This window comes from Lithobates pipiens, unplaced genomic scaffold, assembly GCF_037356315.1.
Source record: "Lithobates pipiens isolate NorthernLeopardFrog02 unplaced genomic scaffold, aLitPip1_a1.2 Scaffold_10, whole genome shotgun sequence".
Taxonomy (NCBI): Eukaryota; Metazoa; Chordata; class Amphibia; order Anura; family Ranidae; genus Lithobates; species Lithobates pipiens.
The window spans coordinates 160,897,517-160,910,371 of record NW_027507686.1 but is presented as its reverse complement, the minus strand read 5'-3'; the positions used below and the strand labels follow the sequence as shown (position 1 = coordinate 160,910,371).

The window sequence follows — 12,855 nt, the reverse complement described above, 5'->3', positions numbered from 1 at the left end:
TAGTCGATTTATCAAAATAGTTGACAACTCTTTGATAATCAATTAGTTGTCGATTAATCGATTAGTTGTTTCAGCCCTACTACTGTTTGACAGCTCTAAATATCCACTGACAGCTGCACTTCTTTTCTTTTGGGATTTAGGCTTCATCGTGGACACAAGGACTAACATCTCACCTAGGTTCGCAGTGTGACATCATGCTTGTGTCTGTGAAGAGTATACAAGATGAGCTGATGGTCTTCGGAGTTGATTATGATGATGAAGTTCCAGATAAATGTAAGAATCTGTGTCAAAGTTATGAAGCTACAAAAAGTATATGAAATCTTTAATTCAGTCAGTAATTCTCCCTTTCTTTGCTTTTCACTGGTCCAACAAATAGCAGGTCTCTGTCTTTAGTAAATAGTCTCATAGCTGTGTTTTCTTCTGAAACATCTCTCCACCAGTACACCACAGGCAGTTACCAACAGCACATAATACATACTTATATGTTGTTTGTTGTATTTGAGTAATTTCTGTCATTCACTGTGTCCTTTTCAATGCTAATTGCACTGTGCACTACTTTTCCCCACTTGAGTTGCTGTAGTGGACCCTGCACAACACTGCAGACCTCACTCCTGAACATTCACCCCACCTGATTGTTAGCTGTAACATCAAAGGAATGTGGCAAAAAGAAAAGGCTAAAAAATAGTATCCTCCTTCATCTCTTATACATCAAAGTAGGCCATACGCAGTGTGAATTTCTTTCCTGTAACCATGGGTTGCAGGAAAGAAATTTGCACAATTCCTCCGTCAACACAGTGTTGACAGGGGAATCGGAAATTGTCTTCTCCCCAGTGGGGGGGGAAGCCATCCCCGCCAGGAGAAGACAGTGATTATTGCTAACGGCTATTGCAGTCGTTAACAATAATCACGAGAGTCCGGCAGGCTGGTTGTACCCAAGTTGATCGATCAACTTGGTACATTTAGCCTGCCCATTAATGGTTTCAGATCTAGGCCAGTTCCTGCTTAAGCGACCAAGATTCAAACTGTGTATGGCCTAATTCCCAAATTCTTCCTTTTAGTCTGCCATTGTTCTAATTAATGAAATCGTTTTGTTTTAAAGTTTGGAAAGGTACTTTAAAAGTACAGGATGATATAATGAAGATAATAACTATCAATGGGCAGTCTTGGAGGAAGTTGGCTGGATGAAATGCATCAGATGAGGGTGTTGCTAGCTTTTTTGGCACAACTTGTTTCTATTGACATTTTTATAAAGTTTGTCACAATACGTGAGATCCAGGGTATAGGCTCACAAAAACTGCCCATAGAACATCGGTCATTGTTGCGGCGCTGTAGTACCGTTTTTGCGATGTGTGTTTTTTTTTTTTTTTTTTTTTAGGTCACGTGTCAACCTAAAAGAAAAAGGAGCCATTTTGCAGTGGTTTGGAAACTCTTCCTATTCATTTCAATGGATGGCCAATTTTGGGGCCTTTTTTAACGACTCCTCTCACACTGAGGTGGTTTTCAGGCATTTTAGCACAAAAAATAATAAATTGAACCCTTTCTTCGGCTGCAAGCGGGGGGTTAAAAGCTCCCCCGCTAGCGGCAGAAAAGCAGCACTTTACTGCTAACGGACATGTCACCCCAGTGTTAAAGCAGCCTAATTGCTCAAAACATGCCCCCGAAGATGCTGATTTTTTTTTATTTCACCGCCCTGCCAGCGCACCGCCCCAGTGTGAAAGTATCTAGTGAAATAATTGGGAAGCAGTTTTTAGGGGGTATTTTTAGCACAAAAGCACCTCCGTTGGAAAGGGGTCTTAGTAATGCAGTGACAGAATTGAGTTTCCAAAATGAACAGCAACAATGACATTGTTACCAGTTCTACAACTTGCTCAGGACAGCAGCCCAGGTCCAACAGATGAATTACTGCATGTTTTATGAGCAGTTTCATATTCTGCTAAACAATAGCTTATTAGGAATACAGATGAGTAGAAGAGGAATCTTTGGATGCTAGTCTTTTTAATATCTTTTCTATGTGGTTTTAACTGTTTGAGTGCCTTTTTGTTATACTCTTTGGTCATTGCCTGAAAGATGACTTTCTTTTCTGTTTCAGTTTAATTAATCTTATGTCACCTGTCACCCCATTGGACAATGAATCTGCTGTGAATAATGTGGATTCACTGTCCAATATGGAAGATGACATTTCATCGTAGAAACTGCAAAGCTGTACGGCAGGTGACTGAGGAGAATTACAGTTCCTTCAAAGGGTAAAGCACATATACTGTGTTTACTGTATATTATGTTTGCCTGGAGTCCAGCATAAAAAAAAACACTTTTTTGCCATGCTGACACTTATCTTTTCATGTTCATATTATGAATCTGAGACGTTAAAAGTGATTGTAAAGGCACGTGTTTTTTTTACCTGTACCTTTTACGACCCAACCCCACCTTTCCCAAGCCCCCTCTCAATCCAGTGATGTTCACGAGAACCTTGCCTGTCAGGAGACTCAAACTCCTGATTGTCTCCCGCTGCTGCCAAAAGCCAATTAGGACATGGAGAGGACAGGGCCGATCCACAACTTCACGTGTGAATGGACACACAGAGCCACGGGTCGGGAGCACGCCTGCTTGGGTGCCCCTAGAGGAGGGAGAAACCAGGAGCACCAGCGTGGGACCCAAGAAGAGGAGGATCCAGGCTGCTCTGTGCAAAACCATTACACAGAGCAAGTATGTATGACATGTTTGTTGTTTTTTTATTAGAAGGCTTTAATATCACTTTAAGGTGATTGTAATTTTAGATAATTTGTAATGAACAAACTTGTGTAATGTATGTCTTGGATAAAATGGCTATTACAAAAACAAACTTTTACTGTTCTTTTTGTGTATGTAGTGGTTGAACTGTGCTCTGTTCATCGACTCGATGGGGAGAATATTGTCAATGAATGGATGGCATTCAGTGCAACACGGCACTTGGAGCATCTTACAGTCAGCAATCTAAATCTTTTGGAGCATGAGGTGAGCTATGATGCTGTGATGAGGGGTGTGTTTGTCTTAACTCTCAAGGGTTTTATTTCTGTCTTTATAGTGAGTAGTGGGACAACTTTAATTAAAAGTGGAATTTCATGAAAGATTTTTTTTTTTTTTTATGAAGATTGTTCAAAGAAGTTATGTGCCTTGCCAACTTCACCTGGTTGGTGGCTGGGGATGCTGCAGATGTTATCTTTTATGAGGTGTGACAATTTAATTCCCAGAATGAGTCGAACATTCATTCGCACTAAAGCTTATTCGGACATGTTCTATTTTGCATTTGCCTGAGTCGTAGACCAGTTGACTTTTATGAAGTAGTAGATGAAATAAGAAATAACGTGCGTGTTGCATTGCTGGAGGAAAATGAGTAACCGGAATCTGTAGCAGCAGATTAACATCACATTTTGCATGAAAATTGGCAAAAGTGCATGGGAAACTTTAGCTCTATTGCAATATTTTTTTTAGAAGTACTGATGCTTTTGGTCAAGTACTCAATGATATGGAATATTGATACTTTGCAGTGCCATTTGCCTCATTACAAAATAAGTGGGCACAAATAACACTGCAAAATTAATCGCAGGCGATTTGAACAGGAATGCCGTGTGAGTCCTGTCCTAATCGCATGAGATTCAGACCTCCACCGCTCCTGTGCGCATTGTAAGGGAAGAGCTTTATCTAGTGGGCAGTTTATTAAAAAAACAAAAAAAACAACTCCTATTAAATGCATATCTGGTCAAATGCAAAATCACATGTGTGTTTGTATAGAAAGGGAAGCTCAATCCGCTGGGCAGTTTATTAAAAATGTTATAACTCACACCAAGTACATATCTGGTCAAAAAGAAAATCTACATGGTGTCCCCGTCCTGCCAATGATAGAAAATTCCGGCCACCTGGAGGTGCTCACAGGGCTGGAGGAAAAGTTCCGGGACCCCTGTGGGTATAGGGTGGAAGTGATGTCAGCTTGGGGGTGGACCACCTACATGTCCTTCAGCCTCGTTGGCACCTCTAGCGGGCGTGATTTTCTATCCTCTACGAGACCGGGACACTATGCAGATTTTGTTTTTGACCAGATATGTACTTCGTGTGGGTTACAACATTTTTAATAAACTGCCCACTGGATGGCGCTTCCCTTTATATATTTATATATAATATACTCACACAAAGGAACGTGCAATTTGGACAGGAATCATACCGTATTCCTGTTCATATCGCATGTGATTCTTTGTAGTGGGATATGTGCTTATCCATTTGTATTGACGCAAATCGCACCGCAAAGTTTTGGTATCTTATCTTATTATTGTGAAAATACTCGGTATCAAGTGTTTTTGAATGGTAAAGGCGGTTTAAGGAGGGGTGGGAAGATGTCAATGATGAACAGAACTCTGGCCTGGCAAGTGAATTCTCCACCACGATAATGCTCCTATATTTGTTTTTTTGTTTATGGTCCATTCCGGGAATTAAATTGTCACTTCATATTCTGGCAGACACTAGTGTCAGCTGCAAACTTCAGCCACTCATGCTTACAGTGATGATTGTGGGCCATTTGCTGTTCATTCACCTGATCCATTCACAAAATGGCTTCCTTCTTTTTTTTTTTTTTTTTTTTTTTTTTTTTTTACTGTGACTAGATGAAGGGGAGAGGAGAGGTGTATAAACCAGAAGCGTTGTGTAGTTATGTAGGCAGAGTGAGCAGGAGAGCTGTATCTTCAGTGCCTTGGAAAAGTATTCACACCCCTTGAAATTTTCCACATTTTGTCATGTTACAACCAAAAGCGTAACTGTATTTTATGTGATAGACCAACGCAACCCCCTTTTACTTTGATCCCCCTAACTAAAATCTACTGGAACCAATTGCCTTCAGAAGCCACCTAATTAGTAAATAGTGTCCACCTGTGTATAATTTAATCTCTGTATAAATACTGCTGTTCTTCAAAGCCTTCAAAGGTTTGTTATGCCGCGTACACACGTAGCCCACTATCTTTCCGAACGGGCTACTTGCCCACACACGGCACTTTTTCAACGGACTAATACGGCGTACTAAGTCCGCCGGACTATCCGCCATACTTTTGAAATGAACGGACTCGCCCACACACACACACGGAGGAAAGTCCGCTCATTTTGAGCGCGTCTCCAGGTAGCCGGGGCCAGCAAAGGAGGCGTCGCTGGCCCCGTCACCCGGTATGGACTTAAAGGGGAACCCCAACGCCGAAAAAATCGGCGTGGGTGTCCCCCCCCAGGTCCACATCAGACCCTTATCCAAACACGCTACCCGGCCGGCCACGAAAGGGGGGGACGAGCGAGCGTCTGGGACTGTGACATCATACTGGGCGGGGGACATCATCCGGTAATGTCCCTATATTAGTCGCCGCGCACCGTGTCCCCGTCATTGTGAGCAGAGAGAGCGATGAGGCAACATCTGAAGAGAAGAACAGAAGACGGCAGGGACAGAAGACCGGGCCACCGCCTGTAAAAGAGCTAGAAGAAGGCGCGGTGGCCCGGCAAGAAGAACTGAAGAGGGGGACAAGACCCCCGAAGTCGGAAGAAGAGGGCGGCGGGGAAAGAAGAATGCCGGGCTCCTCCGCTAGCAAAAGAGCTAGCAGAAGATAGTGGAGGAGTCCGGCGAGAAGACCCCCCCGAAGACGGACAGAAGACCCCCGGAGCTGTGCAATAAACTATTTTAACCCTTGTGTGTTGTGTTTTTTTTTACTTTTATTTACAGGTGAATGGGTAGGGGTACATTGTACCCCATACTCATTCACATAGGGTGGGGGGCCCCCTTATAAAAGGGGGCTCCCGGATTCCGATAAGCCCCCCACCCGCAGACCCCGACAACCAACGGCCAGGGTTGTCGGGAAGAGGCCCTTGTCCTCATCAACATGGGACAAGGTGCTTTGGGGTGGGGGGGCCACGCGGCCCCCCCCTTCCCCCAAGGCACTCCCCCATGTTGAGGGCATGCGGCCTGGTACAGCTCAGGAGGGGGGGCGCTCGCTCGTCCCCCCCTTTCCTGGCCGGCTGGATAGCGTGCTCGGTTAAGGGTCTGATGTGGACCTGGGGGGACCCCCACTCCGATTTTTTTTTTTCGGCGTTGGGGTTCCCCTTTAAGTCCATACCAGGTGACGGGGCCAGCGACGCCTCCTTCGCTGGCCCCGGCTACCTGGAGACGTGCTCAAGATGAGCGGACTTTTCTCCGGGCGGGAAAAGTCTGTTCATTTCAAAAGTACGGAAGACTGGCGCACACACACGGCCGGATTGTCCGCAGAAATGCGAGTCCGACGGAAAGATTGGAGTGCAAAAATACTTTCTAAGTCCGCCGTACTTTTGGGTAAAAAAAGTCCGCCGGAGGCTACACACGGGGGGATTGTCCACCGGACTTTTCCACCGGATTGTTTGATCCTGTGAACGCGGCATTAGGCAACCCTAGTGAACAAACAGTATCATGAAGGCCAGGGAACACACCAGACAGGTCAGGAATAAAGTTGTGGAGATGTTTAAAGCAGGATTAAATTATAAAAAAAATATCCCAAGCTTTGAACATCTCACAGAATACTTGTTCAATCCATCATCTGAAAATGGAAAGAGTATGGCACAACTGCAAACCTACCAAGACATGGCCATCCACCTAAACTAACAGGCCGGGCAAGGAGAGCATTAATCAGAGAAGCAGCCAAGAGGCCCATGGTAACTCTGGAGGAGCTGCAGAGATCCACAGCTCAGGTGGAGGAATCTGTCCACAGGACAACTATTAGTTGTTCACTCTACAAATCTGACCTTTATGGAAGAGCGACAAGAAGAAAGCCATTGTTGAAAGAATGCCATAAGAAGCCCAGTTTGCTGTTTGCGTGAAGCCATTTGGGGGACAGATCGTACTCTGTATGAACAGACGATCTGTCTGTTCATACCGGAAACTGTTTACACACACACAGGTCCTGGCTCTCTGTGTGTCGGGGGTGATCGCGACTGCCAGGCACTCGAATCGACTTGCGCCCCCTAGTGGCCACAGGGCGAAGCGATGTTGCATAACATAGTTTCGCACAGCCGTGCCATTCTGCAGCAGTACGACTGCGGCGGATGGTCGGCAAGTGGTTAACATATAGCCAGAGCTACAATGGAATGGTTTAGATCAAAGCATATTTATGTGTTCGAATGGCCCAGTCAAAGTCCAGACCTAAATACAGTTGAGAGTCTGTGGCAAGACTTAAATTGCTGTTCACAGACACTCTACATCCCATCTGACAGAGCCTGAGCTATTTTGCAAAGAAGAATGGGCAAACATGTCAATCTCTATATGTGCAAAGCTGGTAGAGACATCCTCAAAATTACGTGCAGCTGTAATTGCAGTGAAAGGGGGGTTCTACAAAGTATTGACTCAGGGGTGCTGAATACAAATGCACGCCACACTTTTTTCACATTTATTTTAAAAAAATGGAGTTAGACTTACCTGTAACTCTGTTTCTAGGAGTCTTCCAGGACAGCCTCTGAGATATAGGGCTCCTCCCTCCGGGACAGGAAACACGTCTACCCAATCAGATAAAAAGGGTGGTCCTCCTCACTTTTGATCCAAGTACCGCCGGAAGGCTCTGAAAAAACATAACACACTAACAACAACGTCAGTAGGCACCCTCACCACCATGTAAACAACCCCGGGTGGGAAACCAGGCTGTCCCGGAAGAGTTACCGGTAAGTCTAACTCTGGTTTTCTCCTTTCGTCATCCAGGACAGCCTCTGAGATGATAAGCAAGGAACCTACCTTGTCAGGGCGGGACCACTGCCTGGAGGACCATGCGTCCAAAAGTCTGCACCTTGTCAGACAGTAAATCCAGACGGTAATGTTTTGCAAACGTAGTGTAGCTGGACCAAGTTGCTGCCTTGCAGATCTCCTCCGGAGAGGCGCCAGCCCTCTCTGCCCATGAAACAGAAACTGCTCTGATAGAATGTGCCTTTACTAAGGGAGCCTACTTCCCCTCTAACTCATAAGCCTTAATGATCACCAATATTATCCATCTGGCGATAGATTTGGATGCCTTTTACCACTTGCGAGCGCCTGCAAAATTAACAAAAAGCAAATCCAACTTCCTGAAACCTTAGTGGCTTCTAAAAAAAGTAAAAGGCTTCTTTTAACATCTAACAAACTCAAAGACCCTACCTCATCCCTCACTGAGGAAGAAAAAAATGTCCGCAAGACAATGTCCTGTGTTCTATGAAACGTGGACACTACCTTCGTGAGAAAACTAGGTTCAGTCTTAAGCACGACCCTGTACTCTAAAATTAACAAAAACGGCTCCCTGATCGAGAGAGCCAACAGATCACTCGCCCTTCTGGTAGGGATGCACCGAAATTTCGGCCGCTGAAACATATCGGACGAAAATTGTGTTTTCGCCAAATTGCCGAAAGGAAAATCTTGCCGATAATGGGGGCGGGCCTGGGTGGGCCTCCGCCCATTGCGGGGGGTGTTTTCCTGGCTCGTCCCCAGTCCTCCGTCCTCCCTCCTCCTTTCCTCCCGCCCGACAGTGAGGTGATCTCCGTGACACACAGAGATCACCGCTCTGATCCGGGCATGGGTGAGGCTGTATTCAGACACTGGTAAGCTGCATGAGAGGTAAAGAGTGTACCCAGGGCAAGCATTACTGCAGAGTTTTGTCCACAGCTAAATTGCACGTTTTTTGTGCCCACAGTGCTGCCGCATCCAAAAGAGTCATTTGTTTGCCTCTGAAACTATCCACCTCTGGCCGCTTGTGTGAATGTAGCCATGCTATATAAAACCAGGTCACAAGACAAAGGCTGTACTCCCTTTAATGGCCATATAAAAAAAAATATATATATAATCTTGATTTTGACCCAGCTAGGTTTTTATCGCCATGTGATAGAATGGGGAAGGGTTAAGTTGTTATTGCTAGTAGAGGTAACGATATGATCATTCCCAATAGAAGTCTGTTGGAACGGAACCAGGTAGCTTGCTTGGGGCCAGTTCATACCAGATGCAGTTCCGTGTGCTTTTTTTTTTTCTTTTGCACAAAATGCATGCATAGTGTTTTCCATGTATTCCAATGGCTCTAGTTCACACCATGCAGTCAGTTTCCGCACCGGAAACTGACTGCATGGTGTGAACTAAAGCCATTGGAATACATGGAAAACACTGTGCATGTATTTTTATCAGGCAGGCTGCATCTGAGGGGAACTGGTGAGGCTGCATTGATCTCCTGTGCCATGTCTGCAGTCTCTGACCATCTCCTGTGCCATGTCTGCAGTCTGACCATCTCCTGTGCCATGTCTGCAGTCTCTGACCATCTCCTGTGCCATGTCTGCAGTCTCTGACCATCTCCTGTGCCATGTCTGCAGTCTCTGACCATCTCCTGTGCCATGTTCCCAGTCTCTGTCTATCTCCTGTGCCATGTTCCCAGTCTCTGTCTATCTCCTGTGCCATGTTCCCAGTCTCTGTCTATCTCCTGTACCATGTCCCAAGTCTCTGACCATCTCCTGTATGAAAATGTTTTTTAAAAACAGTCATTTTCGGTATCGGTGCGGTTTCAGTATTGGTTTTCAGCCTAGTGTATTTTTCATTTTCGGTATCGGTTTCGGCACCAAAAAACCCATTCGGTGCACCCCTACCTTCTGGCTGAGGTGATCGCTATCAAAAACACTACCCATTTAAGAGATGCCTGCTCTAAGGGTTCGAAGGGACCTCTGGTCAGGGACCTAAGGACCAAGGGCAGGTCCTTATCCTCACTGGCCTGGATCTTGCTAGAGCTTTGAAAAAATTCCTTACGAACGGATTCTGCTGTAATGAGGTCTGAAGAAAAACATTAAGGGCCACAGTCTGTACTTTTAAGGTGCTGAAAGAAAGACCCAGCTCTACCCCCTCCTGAAGGAAGTCTAGGACCGCCGGGATCCCAGGACGCTTTACTCCCTGCTCCTGCAACCAGGAGTTAAACCTCTTCCCTATCTTGGCATAAATCGCCCTAGTTACCGGTTTACGGCATTCCAAAAGGGTCTTAACCACTCTATCTGAGAAACCAGATACCAGGCCGTAAGATTGAGTTTCTCTATCTGAGTATGTAGAATGGGGCCCTGAGAAACCAAATTCTCCCTGACCGGAAGAGATAATGGGGGATGAATTGCCAACCTCTTCAGACTGGCAAACCAGGGTCTCCTTGGCCAAAAAGGTGCCACCAAGATGAGGTCTGTAGCCTCTGTCAAGAACTTCTGCAGAACCTCCACTATCATCCTCACTGGAGGGAAGGCATAACAAAGACCGAATTGCCAAGGATTGACAAAAGCATCTATCCCCCTGGCCTGACCCTGCGGGTGAATGGAAAAGAATTGTCACCTTTTTGTTGCTTTCCGAGGCAAATGGGTCTATCTCCGGCCGACCCCAGCACAGCGCAATCTCCTCCAAAACCTCCCTGTTGAGAGACCACTCGTCCTGGCTTACCTGCTGCCGGCTGAGAAAATCCACCAGCAAATTCCGAGAGCCCTTCAGATGAATCGCCGATACTGAGGACAAGTTCCTCTCAGCCCAACAAAAGATCCTGTTTGCTATAGCTTGCAATGTGGGGCTTCTGGTCCCCCCCGCCCGCTTGTTCAGGTAAGCTACTGCTGCAGCATTGTCCGACCAAACCTGAAGATCCCGCCCCTCGATCTGGATCTATCACTCTCAAAATCGCCAGAAGCTCCCCTTGGTTTGAGGAGTGGCCTCCCTCCACTGTCGACCAGGCCCCCTGAGCTAAGGCGCCCTCCAGGTGGGCACCCCAAGCAAAAGGCGCTGGCATCGTTTGTGCTGCCTGTCGGGACCAGAGCAGACCCTTGTCCAAGTTGTCCTGAGCCCGCCACCACCACAGCGATCTCCTGACCCCGGAAGACAGGGGCATAACCTGATCCAGGCTCTGCTCCCTGCCGTCCCAATAACAGTGCATGAGACCATGCAAGGGGCACTGATGATGCCTTGCCCATGCCACCGCTGGAAAACAAGACGTCATCAGTCCCAGGACTCTCATAACATCCCTGATCCGGGCTTCCCGACCGGATTGAAGCTGGACTACTGCCTGCTCTACCTTCCTGATCTTTCCCCCTGGGAGAACACCCTCATCTCTACTGATGAGATCCTGTACCCTAGATACAGAACCTCCTGCGACTGGGCCAACTGGGACTTTTCCTGGTTGATAAGCCTCCCCAGCGAACGCAGGAAAACCAATGCCTCCTGCAAATTTTTCTCTAGCTGCTGGGATGAATGGGCTATAAACAGGATATCGTCCAAATACGGAATCACCGTTATAGCCCTGAGCCTTAACGGGGACAGAGCCTCTGCCAAGAGCTTCGTAAAAATTCTTGGTGAGGCCGAAAGCACGAAAGGAAGAGCCTGGAACTGGAAGTGTACCACCTCTGTGTTTATCTGGACTGCCAATCTGAGACACCTCTGGGATTCCTGATGAATCGGGATGTGCAAATATGCATCCCTATGATCTACTGTGGCCATGTGACAACCCCGAAATAGGAAATTTGGTTACAGAAAAGATCGATTCCATCTGGGAACTGCTTGTATCTTACAAACTTGTTCAGGGGACGGAGTTTCAGGATCAGCCTAAATTTTCCAGAAGGCTTCCTTACCATAAAAACATGGGAGTAAACTCCCAGGCCTCGTTCCTTCTGGGGCATCTGTACCAATACCCCTTGGTCTACCAGGTCTCCCAAGAGTAGACCCAGGGCCTTTGCCTTCTCTCTTTTGGTAACCTGAAAATTTGGGGGGGTGGGGGGAAACTGAAACAAACTCCAACCTGTAACCGTTCTCTACTACATCCCGTATGAACGGACTTGAGGTTGAAGCGGTCCATTGTGGGAGGAACTTCCCCAGCCTTCCTTCCACTGGGACACAGGAGTCACTGGGATTTAGGGGTGGATTGAGGAGGATTAAATAAGATTCCTCCTCTGCCTCGCCCCTTGTGACCTGACCAATGTTTCTTGGGGCGAACCTCCCTCTCCTGCAGGTTCTGCTGCCTGGAACCTCGAAAAAAGCGCTTTCCCTCAACCTTCTTCTTCCTTTCTGGGAAAGCTTTTTTTCCTGTCCTGCGTGCGCTCTAACGCCTCCTGCAGGCCTGACCCGAACAAGTGGTCCCCCGAAAAAGGTAACCCACACAGTTTTAGCTTTGAGGCCATGTCGCCCGTCCAGGCTTTAAGCCATACAGCCCTTCTGGCTGCATTCACTAATGCAGCAGACCTAGCTGCTAATGTAACAGATTCTGCGGAGGCATCAGCCAAAAACCCTACTGCCTTGAACAGTAACAGGAAAGACTTCAACAGCTGTTGCCTGGAAGTGCCTGCCAAAATATACGACTGCAACTGGGTAAGCCAACACTCTAGATTTCTGGCCAAACAGGTAGCTGCAAGGGCTGGCTTGAGCCCAATTGAAGAGGCATCCCAGGCCCTTTTATGCAGCACGTCCCCCCTCTTATCCATGGGATCCCTGAGTGAACCCATGTCATCAAAGGCCAAATCTGTCTTCTTGGAGACCTTGGCTAAAGGGGCATCAAGTTTGGGGACCTTGTTCCAGGGATGCACTGCATCTGTTTCAAAAGGGAACCTCAGTTTAAGGCGCCTTGAAAAATAAGGCCTCTTTTCCCACTGCTCCCACTCCAGCAAAATCGCTTGAATCAATGACTTATGTACGGGGGAATACCCTGTTTTTCTGAGCACTAGACCCCTGATACATAAGGTTGTGCTTGGAAAGTTGGACCTATTCTTCCCTCATTTCCAGAGTGTCATATATCTCTTTAAGAAGGTCTCCCACATCGTCCAAAGATAACTTGTATCTGGACGCCCTAGAGGACTCTTCCTCTCCCTCAGACTCGGAAGCTGTCTGAG

The 12,855-nt window shown here is 46.8% G+C and overlaps 1 protein-coding gene across 1 annotated transcript in view; it reads left to right on the top strand.

Annotated features, from left to right (window-relative positions):
• POLA2 (DNA polymerase alpha 2, accessory subunit) overlaps positions 1–12,855 on the top strand; it is a 164,547-nt gene that overhangs the window by 19,113 nt on the left and 132,579 nt on the right. Inside the window, exons 2-3 of the mRNA XM_077458701.1 lie at positions 141–273; positions 2,867–2,991. Coding sequence (XP_077314827.1) covers positions 195–273; positions 2,867–2,991 — 204 coding nt within the window. The 5' untranslated portion in view covers positions 141–194. The remainder of the gene's footprint in view (positions 1–140; positions 274–2,866; positions 2,992–12,855) is intronic.